Genomic DNA, 26,543 nt, shown 5'->3' on the forward strand with positions numbered 1-26,543 from the left:
AGACAGTGACATGGAACACTGATCAGGTCAACTTTGAAAATGGTTAGAACGCATGATACAAATCACACGTTCTCCAACGTCCTCAATATCGTCCTCATCATCATCATCATTAATATCATCATCATGGTTGTATCTTGTTATATTGGTAATGAACTGAAAGTGTGTATGAAAGTTATTAGACGTTTTGAAACACATTACCAGTCCATATGCAGAGTAAGATCTACAGAAGTAAAAGAAAAGTGATGTTAAATCATCATCAGCCCCTCAAACCAAATCCCTACATGCACTTCACAAGCAGCTATTGATGTGATCAACTAGCATGTATTAACCCTTTTCATGAGCTGTTAGATCTGTGAATGAGACAGGATGCTGGGCTCAAACATGAGACACATTTACATAGAGACATACACTACACACTATCATCGTGAAGTATAATTATTTTTTATCTGTCATTAATTACTTGGTGCCTTATCTGTTATGTGTCCCTCCCTGAATCCGCCATAGAGGATCAAATCAGTCACCTCCCTCACATCAGTCCAAGTCCAGGGTATATCAGGGAGTGAAACTGGTCAACTGGTAGACTGGGAGCTGTAGGAGTGAAACTGAGATTTACATAGACAGGGCTGGGTGGTTCTGCTTGTCCCAGAATAGACCAGCACTGTCACCAGATGTTCAGCCAGGGGGAAGAGACAGTGACATGGACCACTGACTGAACTAAACAGTGGCGGTCGGTGCCATTTAAGATGAGGGAGGATGATTATGTTTTATTATGAGCATGGCCTTATTTCTATTACAGCATATTGGATGACTGTCATTGATATTCCATTCACCCAGTTTAACATAGATTGGTTTAGGCTACTAAATATTACTTGCATTTTCCCTATACCCATCATGAGGTTCCCAACCACCTAGCCTATGAATTCAATATAGGTGCACACAGCTCGAGAGAAAGATTTGAGGTGACAGTGACACATGGACAGACAGTGACACATTCAATACCGCCTTGCACACTCTTGCCTGCATCTTGCTGACCTAGCGTGTAATCATTCGTCCAACAGTTGCAAACTGTAAGGACTGACGCCGGACAGGAGAAGCAGGTACGGAGAGTCAGACATTTATTAGGGATCAAATCAAATGTATTTATATAGCCCTTCTTACATCAGCTGATATCTCAAAGTGCTGTACAGAAACCCAGCCTAAAACCCCAAACAGCAAGCAATGCATGTGTAGAAGCACGGTGGCTAGGACAAACTCCCTAGAAAGGCCAGAACCTAGGAAGAAATCTAAAGAGGAACCAGGCTCTGAGGGGTGGCCAGTCCTCTTCTAGCTGTGCCGGGTGGAGATTATAACAGAACATGGCCAAGATGTTCAAATGTTCATAGATGACCACACCCACAGGGACTGATAGAACTGAACTACTAGTGTAATGCAGAAGGGAATCATAGTACTGAATTACTAGTATAATGCAGTAGGGACTCATAGTACTGCATTACTAGTATAATACAATAGGTGAGGTATCCTGAGAATAGAGGATGTGTGCCAGCACAGAGGGATAAGGAAACATGTGAGTTATGCTTTAGTAAGGTTGTCTTCTTAGCGTTCATAGCAATGGTTGTCAACTATACCGCAGAAATGGAACGTAAACCACAGAGAAAAGATTTTGTGGTGGCAGCTGCAGAGAAGTACTTGGGTATACGAGAGTAAACTTCAGAAGAGTTACTATTATATTTGTTGTCCCTAATTTTGTGATATCCAATTGGTAGTTACAGTCTTGTCCGATCGCTGCAACTCCCCTATGGACTCGGGACAGTCAAAGGTTGAGAGCCATGCGTCCTCCAAAACACAACCCTGCGAAGCCACACCACTTCTTGACACACTGTTCGCTTAACCCTGAAGCTAGCCACACCAATGTGTCATCACATTCTGTTCGGCTCTTCCCGAGCAGTGTCACACTCATCTGGTTTCTTCTCTCCAGACACAGCAGTGATGTAGCCACAGTCTGGGGCACCTATCCTCTCCCGTTGCTGGCTTGAATGTCCTGAACATTGTCTGAGCTGCCTTTGTGCAGGGCAGCTCATTAACCCCAATACTCCTCAGGTGTGGGGGTTGTGGTTCAGGTCCCTAACTAACACACTCCTTCCCTCATTCACTCAACGAGAAGAGCACTCAAAAGGCGTTAACCAATTCAAAGGAAGTCAATCAAATAAGTAAATAAGAAAGAAAGCAAAACACAGCACACGATAGGACTAAATAAATATTAAAGGACTTCTAAATAAATACATTCTAAATAAATACATTCTATATAAATACATTCTAAATAAATACATTCTATATAAATACATTCTATATAAATACATTCTATATAAATACATTCTATATAAATACATTCTAAATAAATACATTCTATATAAATACATTCTAAATAAATACATTCTATATAAATACATTCTATATAAATACATTCTAAATAAATACATTCTATATAAATACATTCTATATAAATACATTCTAAATAAATACATTCTATATAAATACATTCTAAATAAATACATTCTAAATCAAGGAAATCCCGGCTGGCCAAACCCTCCCCTAACCCGGACGACAGTGGTCCAATTGTGCGCCGCCTCATGGGTCTCACAGTCACGGCCAGCTGTGACACAGCCTGGGATCAAACCCAGGTCTGAAGTGACACCTCAAGCACTGTGATGCAGTGCCGTAGACAGCTGCGATGCAGTGCCTCAGAAACCTGTGATGCAGTGTCTTAGACCGCTGTGCCACTCAGGATGCCAACTTCAGAAGAGTTACAGGGTGTGTTGAGGGGTGGTGTCCCGTCATGCCAGGCCATTGGCATGGTGCAGGAGCAGATAGGGTCAAAGTAGTGGAAAATGGTAGTGGGTTTTAATATGTAGGTGGTAGCTGAAGGGAAGTACCTGAGTGTACGAGATATTACTGCAGAAGAGTTCATGGAGTTCATGTTTTTATGAAATAGTGGTATGTAGGTGTAGGGTTAGTTGGTGTGTAAGTTTTTCCTTTTAGGAACAGGAATAATAAAGGTAATCTAATGAAGATGGCCTCACAATTTAGTACAGTAGGTGGCAGTTTATACACCCTTAAATTGAATGCAATCCTCCAACCCAATCCAGAAAGAAGAAGAGCTCTTCAAATACAGCAGCACATGCTTCAGTGCTCTATTAGTATTTATATTCCTGTGAGTTTAACACTTCATGACTGAGAGCTGTTCTTCATGACAACAGAACCCACAACAACCATGACTTTTATCACCATCTTCATCTGGACACTTGCCTTCTGCTTTCAAAGTTAACATTGTCAGAATGTATTGTTGAAAAATATTTGAATCTACATGAAGGTATAACATACAGTATATTCATTTTAATATTTGTTTTCATAACTATTGATTAGTATATGTAATATTTATTGGATAGAAATGTTTTTATTCTATTCAGAATCCAGAGGACAGCCTGTGACTCAGGCTCCTTCAGTGGAAACTGTTCTCCCAGGACAGATGGTCTCCTTATTTATCGAGGAAGTACTCTTATTTCTGGGACTCCATCTAGATTCAGTGGCAGTGGATCTGGGAGTGACTTCACTCTGACCATCAGTGGAGTCCAGGCTTTTTACATCCTCCCTCACACCACTGTGGTAGTTCCAGAGAGCAGCAGGTGAAGCAGGAGACTGGAGATGTCAGAGCTCTGGAGATCTCCCTTTTAGATCAGTCAGTCAGCAGCATCACAGACTGCAGTTACTGAGCCTGACCACTGGAGGGAGACATAAAGCAGCTACTATCTGGTCAAATAACACATTATTTTTTTTATTTTTTTTTTACCTTTATTTAACCAGGCAAGTCAGTTAAGAACAAATTCTTATTTTCAATGACGGCCTGGGAACAGTGGGTTAACTGCCTGTTCAGGGGCAGAACGACAGATTGTACCTTGTCAGCTCGGGGGTTTGAACTCGCAACCTTCCGGTTACTAGTCCAACGCTCTAACCACTAGGCTACCGCCACAATATGCTCCATTTGTAGATAGTCTACAATCAATGCATCAGTCCCCATTCAGCACTTATATCAGAGACCATGTCAGTCGTTACATAGCTATCAGGATTCTACATCATATCAGTTTGACTGTCCAGGAAGACTATTTACATATTTAATTGTTTTATTTAACCTTTATTTAACTAGGCTGTCAGTTAAGAACAAATTCTTATTTACAATGACGGCCTACCCCGGCCAAACGCTGATGACACTGGGTCAATTGTGAGCCTCCATATATAGGACACTTTGCTGCAGTGCTCTGGGAGTGTTTATAGCCCTGTGAGTTTACCACTTCATGACTGAGAGCTGTCCTTCCTGACAACAGAACCTACAACAACCATGACTTTTATCACCGTCTTCATATGTATATTTTCCCTGTGTCTCCAAGGTAATATATTTGACAGTAAAGGATGCAAACCATTGCAATATTAGGCTATATAACCTTATTACAGTTTAAGAAAATAATCTATATGGACAAATGAATGAACAATTTAATGTTAATTCAACATGCCATCTCTGTTTCAGAGAACAGAGGTCAGGTTGTTGTGACTCAGACTCCAACAGTGAAAACTGTTTCAGTGGGTCACTCATTAACATTCAGCTGTAAGACCAGCAGTGCTGAAAACAGTGACATCTATGGACAGGGGATGGCCTGTTATCAACATAAACCTAGAGAAGCTCCTAAATACCTAGTATACTTAGCAAAAACCATTCAGTCTTGGACTCCATCTAGATTCAGTGGCAGTGGATCTGGGAGTGACTTCACTCTGACCATCAATGGAGTCCAGGCTGAAGATGCAGGAGATTACTTCTGTCAGAGGTTATACAACCCCAACTAGGTCTGGGTGTTCACACAGTGATACAGAGTCGTACAAAAACCTTCCTCAGTCAGACAGCACTATGGTAGTTCCAGAGAGCAGCCGGCTCTGGAGATCTCCCCTTTAGATCAGTTGGGCTACCGAGTGGCGCAGCAGTCTAAGGCACTGTATCTCAATGCTAGAGGCGTCACTACAGATGCTGGTTCAATCCCGGGCTAATCACAAACAACAGTGATCAGGAGTCCCATAGGGCGGCACACAATTGTCCCGGGGTAGGCTGTCATCGGAATAAATTGTTTGTTCTTAACTGACTTGCCTAAGTAGTAATTTAAAAATATATATATATGTTTTTAAATGAAGTCAGTCAGCAGCATTTAAGTCTTTGAATGCCAAGTTAACAAACAGATCACTGGCCATTTTGAATCCAACTGTACCTTCTCCGCTGTGCAATCCGGTTTCCGAGCTGGTCACGGGTGCACCTCAGCAGCGCTCAAGGTACTAAACGATATCATAACCGCCATCAATAAAAGACAGTACTGTGCAGCCGTCTTCATCGACCTGGCCAAGGCTTTGGACTCTGTCAATCACCGTATTCTTGTCGGCAGACTCAACAGCCTTGGTTTCTCAAATCACGGCCTCTCCTGGTTCACCAACTACTTCTCAGATAGAGTTCAATGTGTCAAATCGGAGGGCCTGTTGTCCGGAACTCTGGCAGTCTCTATGGGGGTAGCACAGGGTTCCATTCTCGGGCTGACTTTTTTCTCTGTATATATCATGATATCAGTGATTCCTTGATCCACCTCTACGCAGACGACACCATTCTGTACACATCTGGCCCTTATTTGGACACTGTGTGAACAAACCTCCAAACAAGCTTCAATGCCATACCACTCTCCTTCCGTGGACAACAACTGTTCTTAAACGCTAGTATAACTAACTTCAACCGATCGCTGCCCGCACCCGCCCGCCTGACTAGCATCACTGCTCTGGACGGTTCTGACTTAGAATATATGGACAACTACAAATACCTACAACTACAAATTAAATTGCTGGATTGTAAACTCTCCTTCCAGACTCATATTAAACTAAAATAAATCCAAAATTAAATCCAGAATCGGCTTCCTATTTCTCAACAAAACCTCCTTCACCCACTGATAAGGGAATTTATATGTTTAAAGTAATGACTAAAGAATTCCACCCTGAAACGTATAAGACTATATTCCAGTAATACATGTGTGGGACAAGTTAAGAGGGAGAAATATGTGGAGAAAACAGAGACTACACATGATAACTCTGAAAAAGCTGACAACAGGAGGGCCCTTTCAAGGCCTCTCTAATCTCGGAAGGAGAGGAGAGAACGGCGAGAAACTGCCAAGGCTGGTAGAAAAGTGATGTCTGTGTGTGTGTGTGTGTGTGTGTGTGTGTGTGTGTGTTTGTGCGTGTGTGTGTGTAGAGGGAGTTTAAAGACGGTTCAAATTTTGGTTGACTTGAGATCTCTCCTGAATAAACTACAACAAACCTTTTGCAGAATCTGAGATTTGCCTAATTCTTATTAACCCTACCTTTACAACCTAGGGGGAATTGGTCAAAGCTATAGTGATTGTTATCATCATTGGGATTGAAAATTCTCGTGACACTCACGCTGCCAAACATACTCTCGTAAAACTGACTATCCTACCGATCCTCGTCTTCAGCAATGTCATTTACAAAATAGCCTCCAACACCCTACACAGCAAACTGGATGCAGTCTATCACAGTGCCATCCGTTTTGTCACCAAAGCCCCATATACCACCCACAACAGCGACCTGAATGCTCTCGTCGGCAGGCCCTCGCTACTTATTCGTCGCCAGACCCACTGGCTCCAGGACATCAGCTGTCTGAGCAGCTTACCAATCACTGTACCTGTACACAGCCAATCTGTAAATAGCCCACCCGACTACCTCATCTCCATATTTTACTTACACTCTTGCTCTTTTGCACCCCAGTATCTCTACTTGCACATCATCATCTTGTCACGAACCAGCTCAAAGCCCGTAACAAAGGGAGACAACGTGGAGATAAGGAGTAACAAAATATATATTTATTAACTAAAGCAACTAAGGAAAATATACAATGATGTGTGTAATCAGTAATCAGTAGTGTAAGTGAGTGTTTTGCATGCATGAATGTGATGCAGGGTGTTGAAAGGTGCCAAAGCAAACAAACAAAAAGCCACCAAGAACCACAACACAATCTACAAATGTCTGCATGGAGAGAGTCTCCTCCATGAATGGGGAAGTGGTGTATTTATCCTGAGAAACACCTGGGCCCAGGTGTTTCCCATGTAGCTGACGACCCTTTCAACTCCGCCCACCGGCATCCTAATAAGGAAACAAAAACAAAGACAGAAAAAAATCTCGCTCTTCCCCTCTGCTGAGCACACCAGACCACAACCCGAGAATTGACAATCACCCTGAGCACCACAGAAGAGAGATGAGATACGGAGCTTCCCCAAAACCTACAATAACTCAACCCTAGTCTTCGTGCAGATTTGCGGTGGGAATTTACACACTGTAGCCCGCTGGCAAGGAAAAACTCCCCAGCATGCTGGTAAATTCCACCAAGCCATGGATGTGCCCCCGAGACAACTGCTCAGTCCACAGACACCACACAAAAATAACAAACATTAACCATGCCCAACATATTAAAAAAAAAATGAAACATGTCGCTAAGCCTATCAGGGGAAAAAAGACTATAGCTCCAGGTAGCAAGTTCCACTACCCTACCCAAATCTCCCACTGAGGTACACAGCCGATTACTCACTTCAGACTGATGTCCCAACAGAAAGTAGAACAAACGTTTCCACCTGGGCCCAGGTGTTTCCCATGTAGCTGACGACCCTTTCAACTCCGCCCACCGGCATCCTAATAAGGAAACAAAAACAAAGACAGAATACGGCAGACAGAGTGGGAGGGTCGTCACAATCTGCACATCTATCACTCCAGTATTAATGCTAAATTGTAATTATTTTTGCCTCTATGGCCTATTTATTGCCTACTTCCCTACTCTTCTGCATTTGCACACACTGTACATAGATTTTTCTATTTTTATTTTATTTTGTGTTGTTGACTGTAAGTTTGTTTATGTGTAACTCTGTGTTGTTGTTTTTGTCACACTGCTTTGCTTCATCTTGGCCAGGTCGCAGTTGTAAATGAGAACTTGTTCTCAACTGGCCTACCTGGTTAAATAAAGGTGAAATAAATAGAGGAATTGATCAGAGAAACCTGCATGATGTAAGTGTCCATCTCATTACACTTTTTTACATTTTATCTCTGTCCTGTAGGTGACAGAAAATCCACATACTCTTTCTACCATATCCTATATCCCCGACATGATTTATGTTACATGATTATTTTCGACGGAACGTTGGTGGAACGCCGCAGCGATGTGTCTCTCCAACAGCACCCTGGAGAGGCGCACTGGGAATAGACAAGCAAAATGTTTTGCGCCCCTGCCTTTGTCAAAGTGGGCACTGCTTATCATAGGGCTGCATCAGCGCTCACCTAAAAAGCCCATATGCCACTGGCTGAGAGAAATTATCATTGTTTTTAGGCAGAATTATGGGAGGTTTTATATGTTGCTGTATGTGTGTCTTGGTCAGTTTAGCTCAGAAAATGCTGCCCTCATCAATCTAACGCCATAGGTGGCCACCTAATCCTGCCTAATGAGCGGGCTGGCCGTGCCAATGATCACTGGAAGGTGGAAACTGACTGGTATTCCTCTTTTCCATGGATACCAATATGTTACCATAGCATATTACCATAACACTAATAAACAGATAAAGTGATATATGTTCAGAAGTTACATGATATACGACTTTTAAAAATCCCCATTTTTCATTATAGTTTTGTCTTACTAAAAAACAACCAATAACCAATAATAGCATTGTATTTATGCCCTTTTTATTCACGTAATTGAACATTACTTGAAAGTTACAATCGCTTCAGGCTCCCAAGCCCTCAAAAAATCCACAAATGGACTTTACAACCAGCTGTGGAAATCCAATGGATGTGATCATCAACAGCAGCATATTAACTTTTTTCATGAAGTAGGTTACGGACTGTTAGCTCTGTGAATGAGACCTGACGCTGGATTCAACATGAGACACATGTAAACTATCATCATAAAGTAGAAAACCCATTATATCTGTCATTAATTACATGTTGGCATATCTGTTATGTCTCCCTTCCTGCATCCACCATAGAGGTTAAAACCAGTCACTCCCTCACATCTGGCCCAATCCAGGGTATTTCAGACAGTGAAACTGTTCATCTGCTAGACCGGTAGCTGTGGGAGTGAAACTGAGATTTACATAGACAGGGTTGGGTGGTTCTGCTTGTTCCAGAATAGAGCAGCACTGTCACCAGATGTTCACTCTGTTCCCAGGGGGTTGGAGGTAGAGAAGACTATATCTTGAAGATGTGATACATTTGTCCACATAATATTAAATGTATTGCAATTAAGCAAAATACAGGAATGATCACATTGGTGAGAGTCCGACATATCGAACAAATGTTCAATAGCATTAGACTAAGTCTATAAATCAAGCAGGTTAAAAAACTTTCCAAGAAAGATGAATAAGGAGTACCATGTACTACATGTGTCTTGACCTCTCCTGTTAATCTGTTAACATTGTATTTTCTAGACCTCTCCTGTTAATCTGTTAACATTGTAGTATCTAGACCTCTCCTGTTAATCTGTTAACATTGTAGTATCAAGACCTCTCCTGTTAATCTGTTAACATTGTAGTATCTAGACCTCTCCTGTTAATCTGTTAACATTGTAGTATCTAGACCTCTCCTGTTAATCTGTTAACATTGTAGTATCAAGACCTCTCCTGTTAATCTGTTAACATTGTAGTATCAAGACCTCTCCTGTTAATCTGTTAACATTGTAGTATCTAGACCTCTCCTGTTAATCTGTTAACATTGTAGTATCTAGAACTCTCCTGTTAATCTGTTAACACTGTATTATCTAGAACTCTCCTGTTAACCTGTTAACATTGTAGTATCTAGACCTCTCCTGTTAATCTGTTAACATTGTATTATCTAGAACTCTCCTGTTAATCTGTTAACATTGTATTATCTAGAACTCTCCTGTTAATCTGTTAACATTGTATTGTCTAGAACTCTCCTGTTAATCTGTTAACATTGTATTATCTAGAAAACTCATGTTAATATTTTAACATTGTAGTATCTAGACCTCTCCTGTTAATCTGTTAACATTGTAGTATCTAGACCTCTTCTGTTAATCTGTTAACGTTGTAGTATCTAGACCTCTCCTGTTAATCTGTTAACATTGTAGTATCTAGACCTCTCCTGTTAATCTGTTAACATTGTAGTATCTAGACCTCTCCTGTTAATCTGTTAACATTGTAGTATCTAGACCTCTCCTGTTAATCTGTTAACATTGTAGTATCAAGACCTCTCCTGTTAATCTGTTAACATTGTAGTATCTAGACCTCTCCTGTTAATCTGTTAACATTGTAGTATCTAGACCTCTCCTGTTAATCTGCTAACATTGTAGTATCAAGACCTCTCCTGTTAATCTGTTAACATTGTAGTATCTAGACCTCTCCTGTTAATCTGTTAACATTGTAGTATCTAGAACTCTCCTGTTAATCTGTTAACACTGTATTATCTAGAACTCTCCTGTTAACCTGTTAACATTGTAGTATCTAGACCTCTCCTGTTAATCTGTTAACATTGTATTATCTAGACCTCTCCTGTTAATCTGTTAACATTGTAGTATCTAGACCTCTCCTGTTAATCTGTTAACATTGTAGTATCTAGACCTCTCATGTTAATCTGTTAACATTGTAGTATCTAGAACTCTCCTGTTAATCTGTTAACACTGTATTATCTAGAACTCTCCTGTTAACCTGTTAACATTGTAGTATCTAGACCTCTCCTGTTAATCTGTTAACATTGTATTATCTAGAACTCTCCTGTTAATCTGTTAACATTGTATTATCTAGAACTCTCCTGTTAATCTGTTAACATTGTAGTATCTAGAACTCTCCTGTTAATCTGTTAACATTGTATTATCTAGAACTCTCCTGTTAATCTGTTAACACTGTATTATCTAGAACTCTCCTGTTAATCTGTTAACATTGTAGTATCTAGACCTCTCCTGTTAATCTGTTAACATTGTAGTATCTAGAACTCTCCTGTTAATCTGTTAACACTGTATTATCTAGAACTCTCCTGTTAACCTGTTAACATTGTAGTATCTAGACCTCTCCTGTTAATCTGTTAACATTGTATTATCTAGAACTCTCCTGTTAATCTGTTAACATTGTATTATCTAGAACTCTCCTGTTAATCTGTTAACATTGTATTGTCTAGAACTCTCCTGTTAATCTGTTAACATTGTATTATCTAGAAAACTCCTGTTAATATTTTAACATTGTAGTATCTAGACCTCTCCTGTTAATCTGTTAACATTGTAGTATCTAGACCTCTTCTGTTAATCTGTTAACGTTGTAGTATCTAGACCTCTCCTGTTAATCTGTTAACATTGTAGTATCTAGACCTCTCCTGTTAATCTGTTAACATTGTAGTATCTAGACCTCTCCTGTTAATCTGTTAACATTGTAGTATCTAGACCTCTCCTGTTAATCTGTTAACATTGTAGTATCAAGACCTCTCCTGTTAATCTGTTAACATTGTAGTATCTAGACCTCTCCTGTTAATCTGTTAACATTGTAGTATCTAGACCTCTCCTGTTAATCTGCTAACATTGTAGTATCAAGACCTCTCCTGTTAATCTGTTAACATTGTAGTATCTAGACCTCTCCTGTTAATCTGTTAACATTGTAGTATCTAGAACTCTCCTGTTAATCTGTTAACACTGTATTATCTAGAACTCTCCTGTTAACCTGTTAACATTGTAGTATCTAGACCTCTCCTGTTAATCTGTTAACATTGTATTATCTAGACCTCTCCTGTTAATCTGTTAACATTGTAGTATCTAGACCTCTCCTGTTAATCTGTTAACATTGTAGTATCTAGACCTCTCATGTTAATCTGTTAACATTGTAGTATCTAGAACTCTCCTGTTAATCTGTTAACACTGTATTATCTAGAACTCTCCTGTTAACCTGTTAACATTGTAGTATCTAGACCTCTCCTGTTAATCTGTTAACATTGTATTATCTAGAACTCTCCTGTTAATCTGTTAACATTGTATTATCTAGAACTCTCCTGTTAATCTGTTAACATTGTAGTATCTAGAACTCTCCTGTTAATCTGTTAACATTGTATTATCTAGAACTCTCCTGTTAATCTGTTAACACTGTATTATCTAGAACTCTCCTGTTAATCTGTTAACATTGTATTGTCTAGAACTCTCCTGTTAATCTGTTAACATTGTATTATCTAGAACTCTCCTGTTAATATGTTAACATTGTAGTATCTAGACCTCTCCTGTTAATCTGTTAACATTGTAGTATCTAGACCTCTCCTGTTAATCTGTTAACATTGTAGTATCTAGACCTCTCCTGTTAATCTGTTAACATTGTAGTATCTAGACCTCTCCTGTTAATCTGTTAACATTGTAGTATCTAGACCTCTCCTGTTAATCTGTTAACATTGTAGTATCTAGACCTCTCCTGTTAATCTGTTAACATTGTAGTATCAAGACCTCTCCTGTTAATCTGTTAACATTGTAGTATCTAGACCTCTCCTGTTAATCTGTTAACATTGTAGTATCTAGACCTCTCCTGTTAATCTGTTAACATTGTAGTATCAAGACCTCTCCTGTTAATCTGTTAACATTGTAATATCTAGACCTCTCCTGTTAATCTGTTAACATTGTAGTATCTAGAACTCTCCTGTTAATCTGTTAACACTGTATTATCTAGAACTCTCCTGTTAACCTGTTAACATTGTAGTATCTAGACCTCTCCTGTTAATCTGTTAACATTGTAGTATCTAGACCTCTCCTGTTAATCTGTTAACATTGTAGTATCAAGACCTCTCCTGTTAATCTGTTAACATTGTAGTATCTAGACCTCTCCTGTTAATCTGTTAACATTGTATTATCTAGAACTCTCCTGTTAATCTGTTAACATTGTATTATCTAGAACTCTCCTGTTAATCTGTTAACATTGTAGTATCTAGAACTCTCCTGTTAATCTGTTAACATTGTATTATCTAGAACTCTCCTGTTAATCTGTTAACACTGTATTATCTAGACCTCTCCTGTTAATCTGTTAACATTGTAGTATCAAGACCTCTCCTGTTAATCTGTTAACATTGTAATATCTAGACCTCTCCTGTTAATCTGTTAACATTGTATTATCTAGACCTCTCCTGTTAATCTGTTAACATTGTAGTATCAAGACCTCTCCTGTTAATCTGTTAACATTGTAGTATCTAGACCTCTCCTGTTAATCTGTTAACATGGTAGTATCTAGAACTCTCCTGTTAATCTGTTAACACTGTATTATCTAGAACTCTCCTGTTAATCTGTTAACATGGTAGTATCTAGACCTCTCCTGTTAATCTGTTAACATTGTAGTATCTAGACCTCTCCTGTTAATCTGTTAACATTGTATTATCTAGAACTCTCCTGTTAATCTGTTAACATTGTAGTATCTAGAACTCTCCTGTTAATCTGTTAACATTGTATTATCTAGAACTCTCCTGTTAATCTGTTAACACTGTATTATCTAGAACTCTCCTGTTAATCTGTTAACATTGTATTTTCTAGAACTCTCCTGTTAATCTGTTAACATTGTATTATCTAGAACTCTCCTGTTAATATGTTAACATTGTAGTATCTAGACCTCTCCTGTTAATCTGTTAACATTGTATTATCTAGACCTCTCCTGTTAATCTGTTAACATTGTAGTATGTAGACCTCTCCTGTTAATATGTTAGCATTGTAGTATGTAGACAGACCTCTATTGTTAACATTGTATTATCTAGAGCTCTCCTGTTAACATTGTATTATCTAGACCTCTCCTGTTAACATTGCATTATCTAGACCTCTCCTGTTAACATTGTAGTATCTAGACCTCTCCTGTGAAAATAGTAGTATATTGTGTTAGTATGAACTACTGGTTGATGACGATTTGGTTAGAACATAAATAACTAATCAATGAGGTTTAGATCTGATAGTTTCATAGAAACTGTGAATCCGGCTTTATGAATATAATGCTATATCATTCAACAATATTTAAGATTAAAGTCTATTTGGGTTTATTGAAAGAGACAAGGGCAATATTTGTTCCAAAGGGAAATCTTTATTTCCATCAAAGCAAACATTCCTACAGTATCTAATAGTAATAAAACAGAACACATCACATCTAACACTGATACAACCTCAGTCTACAGAGTGGATTGACACATTAACTCAAGCAAAGCCCCCTGTTAGTCTACATGTCAGTGATCAACAAGACATAGAAAATCTGATCTCAGAACAGAATCAAATCAGAGGAACCAGCAGCCTCCCTCCACAAGGGTGTGTGACTGAGGGGTCCTACCCAGAACAGTCAGCCTTCCTCAGGGTCTTGGTGACTGGAGTCTGGGATTTCTGCTGGGCTTCACAGGTCACCTCTCCTGCCTTGGTCCACTCCAGGCCAGTGAGAGTCAGGGTGCTGCTCCAGCTGTACAGGCCATCCTTCTCCAGGACCCTAGAACTGGCCTCCTGCTTCTGGCTGGTCCCGTCCACTTTCCAGCTCAAGGTCCAGTCTGAGGGGAAGCCCTTGTTGGCCAGACACGTCAGTGTGGCTGTTGTTGTACTGGACAGTTCCTCTCTAGCGGGGGACAGGACAGTGAGGGTGGGGGCACTGTTACCTGGAACAAACAGAACACATCAACTGCATCAACTATGTCCAAAAGATTTATAAAAGCAATAGATATACAAATATATTGATTTGGAAATGCCTTCTAAATATAATGTAGTTAGATTGATAAAAGATTTGAAGAAAACACAAACCATAATATGATAGATATACAATGCAGATTTATGAACAATATGAGTCAAGTGTAAGTGGTTAACTTTAGCATTACTAGTATGTCAGATATCTTAGGATTGTTTCTGATCAGAATACTCCTAACATCTCCAGTATATTAAGATGATCCAACAGGCTGTAAACAAACATAAGACTCACAAAGCAACAATTACACAAAGCAACAATTACTGCAATAACCATAAGAGTTATACATTCTGCTCTCATACAAATCAGACATACAAATAAACCTACTATTTAACATTTTGATTGAATAATATATTATTTGAAAGAAGGCTCAGTGAAAAGCAATAGAAAAAAAACATGTTTTTAAAATGAATATTTATAAAATCATAATATTTTAGAAAGTAAAAAAAAAATGTAATCAGATAGAAATGTCAAGAGAGGTTGTTACTTACTTCAAACATCAAGTCTGGTGCCGCTACCAAAAGTTTACCACAGTGATACAATCACTATTACTGCTGGTACAAATACCTCCTGACCATTGGACAAGCTGAATTTCTTTAGACTGTGGTTCAAATATCTAACTCTAGTACGGTATGAATACTTGCCAAATATTGTTTTATCTTCTTCATGTGAAAGAAAGTGTTTATTGTTTATTTATTTTTAACATACTGTTTATTGTACATTTTCTACTAGGTGCAGTATGTTTATGCATACAACTAGTCTAAAATGTAGGCTAATCTCTTCCATTTTTCAAAAATGCAGGTCAAATTTGATTAGATGTAATAACATTTATATTCTAATTGGCCATAGTCTGTGAAGGCCGTGTATTCTTTTTAAATCATCTTCAATGTTTTTTTTAAATCCTCAATATTGAGGCTAAATGTATAGAACAATTGAAACATGACATCAAAACGTGAAAAAAACAATGAATTTGGTGTTTACTTACTTCCAACATCAAGTCTGGTACCGCTACCAAAAGTGAACCACAGTGATACAATCCCTATTACTGCTGGTACAAAAACCTCTCTGTTGTGTTGCTGCAGCTGTTACAGTGAAGATCACTCATACAGAATCATAATCAACAAAAATACACTTTAACATCTTCCAAGTAGAACAAACACTTCATAATAACATTTCTAGATAATAAAAATATGAATTGTGTCTTAAATCCAGATATGAGTCATTTTTCCTTCCTCTGTGTATCAGGTGTTCTTCTAGTCTAGTCCAGCATTAGATCCGTGTTGCTAGTATTCCTCCATATTGTCCATATGAAAGACAACAGCAGCAGCAGTAGTGATAGTGATCCATGTTGTATATTCCTTTATTAAACATGTTGATCTCAAATTTAACAGTGGTGGTAAAGTCACAGAGGACAGACAACACTACCAGAGGAATCCTAGCTTTAGTTTAGAGAAGTGTTCACTAACTGATTAGAGGAACTTACATGAGAGACCAAGCATGAGTGAACAGACAGTTCATTATATCTGATGTGGCAGGGTCTACAGACAATCACAATCCTGGATTACAAAAAGAAAACCAGCCCCGTTGCGAACATCAACGCCTTGCTCCCAGACAAATTAAACAATCTCTTTGCTCGCTTTGAGGACAATACAGTGCCACTGACACGTCCTTCTACCAAAACCTGTGGGACCTCCTTCTCCGTGGTCAATGTGAGTAAAACATTTACACGTGTTAACCCTCGCAAAGCTGCCGGCCCAGACTGCATCCCTAGCCGCGTCCTCAGAGCATGCACAGACCAACTGTCTAGTGTGTTTACAGACATATTCAATCAATCCCTATGGAAGTCTGTTGTCACAGACGATGCCATCACATGCTTGAAGATGGCCTGTTTCTAAGAATGCTAAGGTAGCACTCATTTCTTTAAAAAAAAATGTTTTACCACCTTTTCATGGTATCCAATTGTTAGTAGTTACTATCTTGTCTCATCGCTACAACTCCTGTACGGGCTTGGGAGAGACGAAGGTTGAAAGCCATGCGTCCTCCGAAACACAACCCAACCAAGCCGCACTGCTTCTTAACACAGCGTGCATCCAACCCGACCAATGTGTCAGAGGAAACACCATGTACCTGTTGACCTGGTTAGCGTGCACTGCACCCGGCACAGGAGTCGCTTGAGACAAGGACATCCCTACCGGCCAAACCCGGACAACGCTAGGCCAATTGTGGGTCGCCCCATGGACCTCCCGGTCGCAGTCGGCTGCAAAAGAGCCTGGGCGCGAACCCAGAGTCTCAGGTAGCACAGCTAGCACTGCGATGCAGTGCCCTAGACCACTCCGCCACCCAGGAGGCCCTTAGCACTAATTTATGTCGTCATGAAGTGCTTTGAGAGACTAGTCAAGGATCAAATCACGTCCACCCTACCTGACACCCTAGACCCACTCCAATTTGCTTTCTGCCCCAATAGGTCCACAGACGATGCCATCACACCATCTGGACAAGAGGAATACCTATGAAAGAATGCTGTTCATTGACTACAGCTCAGCATTCAACACCATAGTAGCCTCCAAACTCATCATTAATCTTGAGACCCTGGGTCTCGACCCCTCTCTGTGCAACTGGGTCCTGGACTTTCTGACGGGCCGACCCCCAGGTGGTGAAGGTAGGAAACAACATCTCCATTCCGCTGATCCTCAACACTGGGACCCCACAGGGGTGTGTTGTCAGCCCTCTCCTGTACTCCCTGATGACCCATGACTGCGTGGCCATGCACACCTCCAACTTAATCATCAAGTTTGGAGATGACACTACAGTGGCAGGCTTGATTACCAACAACGCCCAGACGGCCTGCAGGGAGGAGGTGAGGGGCGTCGGAGTGCGGTGTCAGGAAAATAACCTCTCACTCAACGTCAACAAAACAAAGGAGATGATCGTGGACTTCAGGAAACAGCAGAGGGAGCACCCCCCACCCCCATCCACATCGACGGGACCGTAGTGGAGAAGGTGAAAAGTTTTAAGTTTCTCGGCGTACACATCACAGACAATCTGAAATGGTCCACCCACACAGACGGCGTGGTGAAGAAGGCTGAATAAATTTGGCTTGTCACCAAAAACACTCACAAACTTTTACAGATGTACAATCAAGAGCATCCTGTCGGGCTGTATCACCGCCTGGTATGGCAACTCCAGAGGGTAGTACGGTCTGCACAACGCATCACGGGGGGCAAGCTACCTGCCCTCCAGGACACCTACAGCACCCGATGTCACAGGAAGGCCAAAAAGATCATCAAGGACAACAACCACCCGAGCCACTGCCTGTTCTCCCCGCTATCATCCAGAAGGTGAGGTCAGTACAGGTGCATCAAAGCTGAGACCGAGAGACTGAAAAGCAGCTTCTATCTCAAGGCCATCAGACTGTTAAACAGCCATCACTAACAGAGAGGCTGCTGCCAACATACAGACTCAATCTCTGGTCACTTTAATAAATGGATCACTAGTCACTTTAAATAACGCCCCTTTAATAATGTTTAAATGTCCTACATTACTCATCTCTTATGCATATACTGTATTCGATACCATCTACTGTATTTTGCCTGCGCCGCACGGCCATCGCTCATCCATGTATTCATATGTACATATTCTTCTTCATCCCTTTACATTTGTGTGTGTATAAGGTAGCTGTTGTGATTTTGTTAGATATTACTGCACTGTCGGAACTAGAAGCACAAGCATTTCGCTACACTCGCATTAACATCTGCTAACCATGTGTATGTCACCAATAACATTTGATTATATCTGATCATCATCAGAATAATAATATAATGGTGGTGTGACATAAAAGTTACCATACATTAGTTATCTGAGTAAACAGTTGCTGTTTGATGTTAGAAAAGCTGTGACATGAAGGAGAAAATACTCCAATAACTGGAGCCTACTTGGAAACTGAAATAGATTTGAAACATTAATTTGCATAATGCATCTGCTCCACTGCTCTAAGAGTGTTTATATCCCTGTGAGTTGAACACTTCATGACTGAGAGCTGTTCTTCATGACAACAGAACCCACAACAACCATGACTTTTATCACCATCTTCATCTGGGCACTTGCTTTCTGCTTTCAAGGTAACAGTTTTCAGAATTCATTGTTTGAGATTAATTTAATCTATAGTGTATACATGTAGAGTATATCAATGTTAATATTTCTATTCAGAACTATTCATTACTATATGTAATATTTAATTTATAGAAATGTTTATTTTCAATTTTTCAGAAGCCACAGGACAGTATGTTGAGACACAGACTCCTGCAGTAACAGCTGTTGTCCCAGGACAGACAGTCTCTCTGAACTGTAAAACCAGCAGAAATGTTTACAACAATAACTATCTAGCCTGGTACCAACAGAAACCTGGAGGAGCTCCTAAACTCATTATTTACGATGCTGCAATACTTCAGTCTGGGACTCCATCTAGATTCAGTGGTAGTGGATCTAGGAGTGACTTCACTCTGACCATCAGTGGAGTCCAGGCTGAAGATGCAGGAGATTACTACTGTAAGAGTTTCCGCTATCCCAACAGTGCCGGGGTGTTCACACAGTGATACAGAGCCGTACAAAAACCTCCCTCAGTCAGACTGCACAGTGACTGTACTTATACAGCTGGGACCTACTGCAGGTGCTGAGGAGGAAGAGACAGTGACATGGAACAATGACTGAACTAAATTACACTGAGCTAAATATATCAGTGATGGTGTCTATAATGTAAACTTATCCCAGGTGCTGAGGGGAAGACAGTGACATGGAACACTGATCAGTAGAGGAGGTCAACTTTGAGTATGTTTACAAAGCATCATTCAGATCACAAGTTCCCCATCATCCTCATCACACTTGTGAATATTTATTGTCATGGTCGTGAAGTTCACTTATAAAAGTTATATGAAGTTTTAAAACACACATTACCTGTTCATAATCAGAGTCAGATCCACAGATAAACAATGGTGATGTTACATCAGCATCAGCCCCATAAATCGAATCCCCATATGAACCTCACAACCATGAGGTCTGTTACATCTGTGAATGAGACATGATGCTGGGCTCAAACATTAAATATGTTTGAATAATATACATTTGATCTGTCATAATATCTGTAATTGTAACTAACCTGAATCCACCATAGAGGTTAAAACCAGTCACTCACATCTGTCCCAGTCTAACTACTAGACTGGTAGCTGTGGGAGTGAAACTGAGATTTACATGGGCTGGGTGGTTCTGCTTGTCCCAGAACAGAGCAGCACTGTCATCAGTTGTTCACACTGTCCCCAGAGGGTTGGAGATAGTGGAGACTCTATGACTATCGTGAAGCTGTGATACTGGTAATATGTGGATCTTGTAAAACAAATTTAGCTTAATGTAGGTGTGATCACATTGTTGAGAGTCCAAGGCATTGATCAAATGTTCAATAACATTCGTTTACTGTCTTTATGAGTCTATAAATCAAGAAGGTAAAAAACAGTCCAAGAAAAAAGAATAAGGAGTACCATCTACTGCGTGTGTCTAGACCTCTCCTGTTAATCTGTTAACATTGTAGTATCTAGACCTCTCCTGTTAATCTGTTAACATGGTAGTATCTAGACTTCTCCTGTTAATCTGTTAACATGGTAGTATCTAGACCTCTCCTGTTAAGCTGTTAACATTGTAGTATCTAGACCTCTCCTGTTAATCTGTTAACATTGTAGTATCTAGACCTCTCCTGTTAATCTGTTAGCATTGTATCTAGACCTCTCCTGTTGTTATTCTTGTTTTAATATTAACTACTGGTTGATGACAATGGGGTTTCAAGTGAGAACATAAATACCTAAGTAATGACATAGAGGACTGGTAGGTTTAAAATAAACTGTGAATCAGGCTTTATTTATATGTCTATACCATTCAACATTTAAGACCAAAGTCTAATTATTGAAAGAGAAAATAAAAAATGTGTTCCAAAGGGAAATCTTTATTTTCATGCATTTATCAAAGCAAATATTCCTACAGTATCTAATAGTAATAAAACAGAACACATCACATCTAACACTGATACAACCTCAGTCTACAGAGAGGATTGACACATGAACTCAAGCAAAGCCCCCTGTTAGTCTACATGTCAGTGATCAATAAGACAGAGAACATCTGATCTCAGAACAGAGTCAAATCAGAGGAACCAGCAGCCTCCCTCCACAGGGGTGTGTGACTGAGGGGTCCTACCCAGAACAGTCAGCCCTCCTCAAGGTCTTGGTGACTGGAGTCTGGGAATTCTGCTGGGCTTCACAGGTCACCTCTCCTGCCTTGGTCCACTCCAGGCCAGTGAGAGTCAGGGTGCTGCTCCAGCTGTACAGGCCATCCTTCTCCAGGACCCCGGGACTGGTCTCCTGCTTCTGGCTGGTCCCGTCCACTTTCCATCTTATGGTCCAGTCTGAGGGGAAGCCCTTGTTGGCCAGACACGTCAGTGTGGCTGTTGTTGTACTGGACAGCTCCTCACTAGAGGGGGGCAGGACAGTGAGGGTGGGGGCACTGTTACCTGGAACAAACAGAACACATCAACTAAGTAATTACAACAAGTACAGCAACACTAAGAGATTATCTCCATTATCTTCATAAAGTGAATTGGAAATGCCCTCTAAATATAAATGTAAAAGTTAGATTGTTTAAAAGATGTGGAGAAAACACTAAAGTAATATGATATAAAGCAGATTTCTGAACCAAACAAGTATAAAGTGGTTAAATAACTAGAGTTACTAGTCATATGGTGTCAGTTATACATGTTATACAGATATTGTTTAGGAATGGATCTGATCAGAACTGCCAAGTCATATTAATAGTATTTACATCACATATCATCCATGTTGGATTATCAAGTCAGTTACAACCATAACTGAGACCCTTTGTCTTCACACTAACAGTGAAGTCTACCATGAACACAATGCAACAGTGATGCCTACTTTATCCTATACTATATATTAGTTATAATACCAGAATTAGGAGTTCTAGTCCACAATCTTACAAATCAGAAAGACAAATAAACCTACAATTTAGCATGTCGATGATATAGAATATTATTTGAAAGAAAGGCTCAGTCAAAAGTAATTTGAAAAGCATCTAAAATATCTCAAATGTAAATATGTCAATAGAGACAGAGTTTAGGAAAGTAAATATCCCAAAATGTAGTCTGAAAGACATATCAAAAGAGCTTGTTACTTACGTCCAACATCAAGTCTGGTCAAGTCACTATTACTGCAGGTACAAAAACCTCCTGACCATTGGGGAAGCTGAATTTCTTTAGACTGTGGTTCAAATATCTAACTCTACTATGGTAGAACTCTACTATGGTGTAGTATGTTTATTCATACACTAGAATCTAAAATGTAGAGTAATCACTCATTGTTTAAATTCAGGTCAAAATTGATTAAATGTAATAAAATGGCCTTGAAAAAAATGGCCTTGAATATTTCTCCCAAAATCATGGAGATAAAGTGAGTTACAAAATCCTCAATATCGAGGCTAAATGTATAGAGAAATTAAAACGCAACATATTAACTGTATAAAACAGTTAATTTTGTGTTTACTTACTTCCAACATCAAGTCTGGTACCGCTACCAAAAGTCCACCACAGTGATACAATCCCTATTACTGCTGGTACAAAATCCTCTCTGTGTTGTGATGCTGCAGCTGTTACAGTGAAGATCACTCATACAGAATCATAATCAACACAGATACACTTTAACATCTTCCAGGTAGAACAAACACTTCATATTAGCTGTTTCTAGATAATACAAATATGAATTGTATCTTAAATCCAGATAGCAGTATTTTTCCTTCCTCTGTGTATCAGGTTCTCCTAGTCTGGAAGTACAGTCCAGCATCAGATCAGTGTTGCTAGTATAACACTACAATTTAAATCCTACTAGCTTTAGTTTAGAGAAGTGTTCACTAACTGATTAGAGGAACTTACATGAGAGACCGAGCATGAGTGAACAGACATTTCATTATATCTGATCATCATCAGAATAACAATATAATGGTGGTGTGACATAAAAATGACCATGGATCAGTTATCAGAGTTAACAGTTGCTGTTTGATGTTATTAAAGCTAGCTAATGCAGGACAAAATATATTTTAATGAAGGGAACCGACTTGGAAATTGAAATAGATTTTACAAAATAATTTGCATAATGCATCTGCACACTTTGCATTAGCAGCACATGCTTCAACGCTCTGAGAGCATTTATATCCCTGTGAGTTTAACACTTCATGACTGAGTGCTGTCCTTCCTGACAACATAACCCACAACAACCATGACTTTTATCACCATCTTCATCTGGACACTTGTTTTCTGCTTCAAGGGTAACATTTTCAGGATTTATTGTTGAAAAATAATTTAATCTATACCATCCATTGTTACTATTTATATTCAGAATTATTCATTACTATATGTACAATTTCATTCATTTAAGCATTTGTATTCTGTTTTTCAGAATCTAGAGGACAGATCACTGTGACTCAGACTCCTGAAATGAAAGCATTCCAGACTGGAGACGCAGTCACATAAAGATGTAGATTTAACAAACCTCCTGCTTGTAGTCCCCCTTGTGTAGCCTGGTACCAACAGAAACCTGGAGGAGCTCCTAAACTCCTTATTTACTATGCTACAACACTTCAGTCTGGGACTCCATCTAGATTCAGTGGCAGTGGATCTGGGAGTGACTTCACTCTGACCATCAGTGGAGTCCAGGCTGAAGATGCAGGAGATTACTACTGTCAGAGTGCACACTACTCCAACAGTGTCTGGGTGTTCACACAGTGATGTAGAGTCGTACAAAAACCTCTCTCAGTCAGACTGCACAGTGACTGTACTGATAAAGCTGGGACCTACTGCAGGTGCTGAGGGGGAAGAGACAGTGACATGGAACACTGACTGAACTAAAATACACTGAGATAAATATATCAGTGATGCTGACTATAATGTCAACTCATCCACCTTCATGTTAAATCATTCCTGAACTGACAACACCCATATGTCCAGACTACATAAATATGCCTTCCCTTTTGCTGTGGCTAACAAACCTTTTATTAACATTTCAGACAATAAATTGAATAGACTCCATCTATGTGAAGTAATAATGTCTCACATAATTTCAGAATAAGTATCCCAGTCTCTGTTAGGCCCCTGTATTGGGTAGTGCATTTCAAGTTAAGATTGCACTATATTAACTGAGATCATATAACATGATTATGACCCATAATAACAACCTGAGGTTCTGTCATACAAGAGACAGTGACATGGAACACTGGTTAGTGAAGTCAACTTTGAATATGTTTAGAAAGCATCATTCTAATCACATGTTCCCCATCATCATCATCATCATCATCAATGTAGTGCACCTTCAAAAGTTATTTGAAGTTCTGAAATACTCACAATACCAGTCCAATATGCAAAACAAGATGTAGAGACGTAAATAAAAAGAAGGTGGTGTTACATCAGCATCAGCCCCCTAAATCAAATCCCCATATGAACCTCACAACCAAACATGTGATGTGATCATCTAGCATTATATTAACTATTTTAATGAGCAGGTTACAGCAGGCTGTTACATCTGTGATTGAGAAATGATGCTGGATCTGTGAATGAAACAAGCTGCTGGGCTCAAACAGACATACAGTATTATCTATCATTAATTACATGGAGGCATATCTGTTGTGTCTTCCTCCCTGAAGTACCTCAGTCAGGTATTGAATTTCAAGCAAAGATTCAACAATATTTATTGAGATTATCTAACATTATTATAACCCCCTAAAACGTCCTGTGTTTATGTCAAAGCAAAACGCCTCTCCTGCCACACCTGGCTAGATCCTTTCAACACGTTCCCAGGCCTTTAATTGAGCCGAGCTGAGGCTTGTTAAAACCACTTAAGACCCTGATTGTCTGAACAATCAGCCTCAACCTTTAAAATGCTGCTGCTCACACAGATCTCTCCAATGAATGGAGGTTGTGGGAAGGTGAAGGAAGCATGGAGAGGTCAGGAACAGAAGTTGGGTTTTGGAGAAACACCATCAGTGCTCTGTAAGCAATGTAGCTGATGGAGAGGCAGGAGCTTGGTGAACAGATAGATATGATTGTGGACAGCGAGGAAGAAGGAGAAGATGTGGGAATTGGGAAGATGTTTGTTGAGGAAGAATGGTGTCAGACATGATAAAGAAGAATCTGGATCAATAGGAATCCCTTGCCTTTTGGCAGATCCATTTCTGATTTCAGGTTGGGGCAGAAAGGAGTTGGGTGCAGTTGAATCAGTGAAGGTAACCTGTAGTGGACTTGTGATGTTTGTGTTTCTTCTTATTAGAGGGAGCAGGTGCTCTGTGTCACTCAACTTGGGTCATGATCTGTTCCTTGCTTTGCTTTTACCAACAGGATGTAATGTAAAAATCTTCCCAGTGTGAAGTAGTTCTTAATTGTTGTGATTGTGAAGTCATGTAAAACGTTTCAGTGTGAAAATGTTCCTAGTCAGTTGCACGCGTGTCTGTGGATGGCTGAGCTCCTACAGATGTTTCAAATATATGCACTGTCAATCGAAAATGTAGCATCCAAGTCTTTGCCATCGCTGTTAATTCTCTCCTCACATCAACCCTCAGCACTTTGACGAGCAAGTCCGGGTGTTTATATGCTGACCTCACACCTCAACAAGCTTCTGATTGGTCAGAGTCAATACCCTTGGCCACCATTGATTGGCAGATGTGTGAAGCAAATGTGCGTGCCCACAGAACCGTTTGTCGAGGTCAGGGGACACAGGTTACATAAAGAGATGCGCATGCAATTATTGTTTTGAACATTTCCACGCTGGGAGAGATTTTACATCATGATGTACAATCAGAAAACAATCAGAACGGTTGGACTTTTTCACACTGGGAAGATTTTTACATGACACAGAGCACCATTGAAAGATTGAGTTCTGGGCTAGTGATAAGTGTGGAGGTGGAGCAATTGAAGTTTAAATACCTGGTGTTTGTGATGCCCGCCGTTTGGTGGGACGTTGATCCGGTGGGGGGAGTGGTGAAAGAGTCATTGTCAGTCCTTTTGAGTTTTGAGTCTATATTAGTTATCATGTTAGAGCTTTTGTGCAGAATCCACTGTACTGTTTCAGGTGCAACGTTCATGGTCATGTTGCAGCAGTGTGTAGGAGGGAGATTCCAAGATGTGTGCAGAAGGGCATGGGACAGAGGATTGTGTAGTTTTGCTGGATAAATTTGTGTCAACAGTAGGGGTGCTGATGTTGTTGGAGATCGTAAGTGTCAGGTGCGAGAGAGGCAGGTTGACGTGACCAGAGTCAGAGTAGTGCAGAGGGTGTCGTATGCTGAGGCAATGAAGGAAGTGGAAGAGGATGGGTGAAGGGTGAGGGATCCCAGTGAGTAGTAGATTTGTGCCAGCACAGGGAGATAGGGCAGCGAGTGAGTTATGCTTCAGTAAGGTTGTCTTAGCGTTCATAGCATTGGTTATCAACTGTACCATAGAAATGGAACGTAAATTATAGAGAATAGCTGTCGAGGTGGCAGCTGCAGAGAAGTATTTGGGTATATGAGATTTCACCTATGAAGAGTTGCAGGGTGTGTTGAGTGGTGGTGTCCCGTCCTCCCAGGTCGTTGGCATGGTGCAGGAGTCGATAGGGTCAAAGTAGTGAAATGGGGTAGTGGGTTTTAATGGTTAGGTAGAAGCTGAAGAGAAGTACCTGG

General features: G+C 40.0%; 2 gene segments (V, D, J or C); both read right to left on the reverse strand.

Annotated features, from left to right (window-relative positions):
• Window positions 1-14,395: 14,395 nt before the first annotated feature.
• LOC139379579 (Ig kappa-b4 chain C region-like) lies at window positions 14,396-18,341 on the reverse strand. The segment is given in 3 exon segments: window positions 14,396-14,712; window positions 15,781-15,877; window positions 18,333-18,341. Coding segments are annotated over 3 exon segments (423 nt in total).
• Window positions 18,342-20,664: 2,323 nt separating this feature from the next.
• On the reverse strand, window positions 20,665-22,921 carry LOC139378457 (Ig kappa-b4 chain C region-like). The segment is given in 3 exon segments: window positions 20,665-21,342; window positions 22,392-22,490; window positions 22,774-22,921. Coding segments are annotated over 3 exon segments (432 nt in total).
• Window positions 22,922-26,543: the final 3,622 nt, after the last annotated feature.

Source organism: Oncorhynchus clarkii, chromosome 21 (genome assembly GCF_045791955.1).
Source record: "Oncorhynchus clarkii lewisi isolate Uvic-CL-2024 chromosome 21, UVic_Ocla_1.0, whole genome shotgun sequence".
Classification (NCBI taxonomy): Eukaryota; Metazoa; Chordata; class Actinopteri; order Salmoniformes; family Salmonidae; genus Oncorhynchus; species Oncorhynchus clarkii.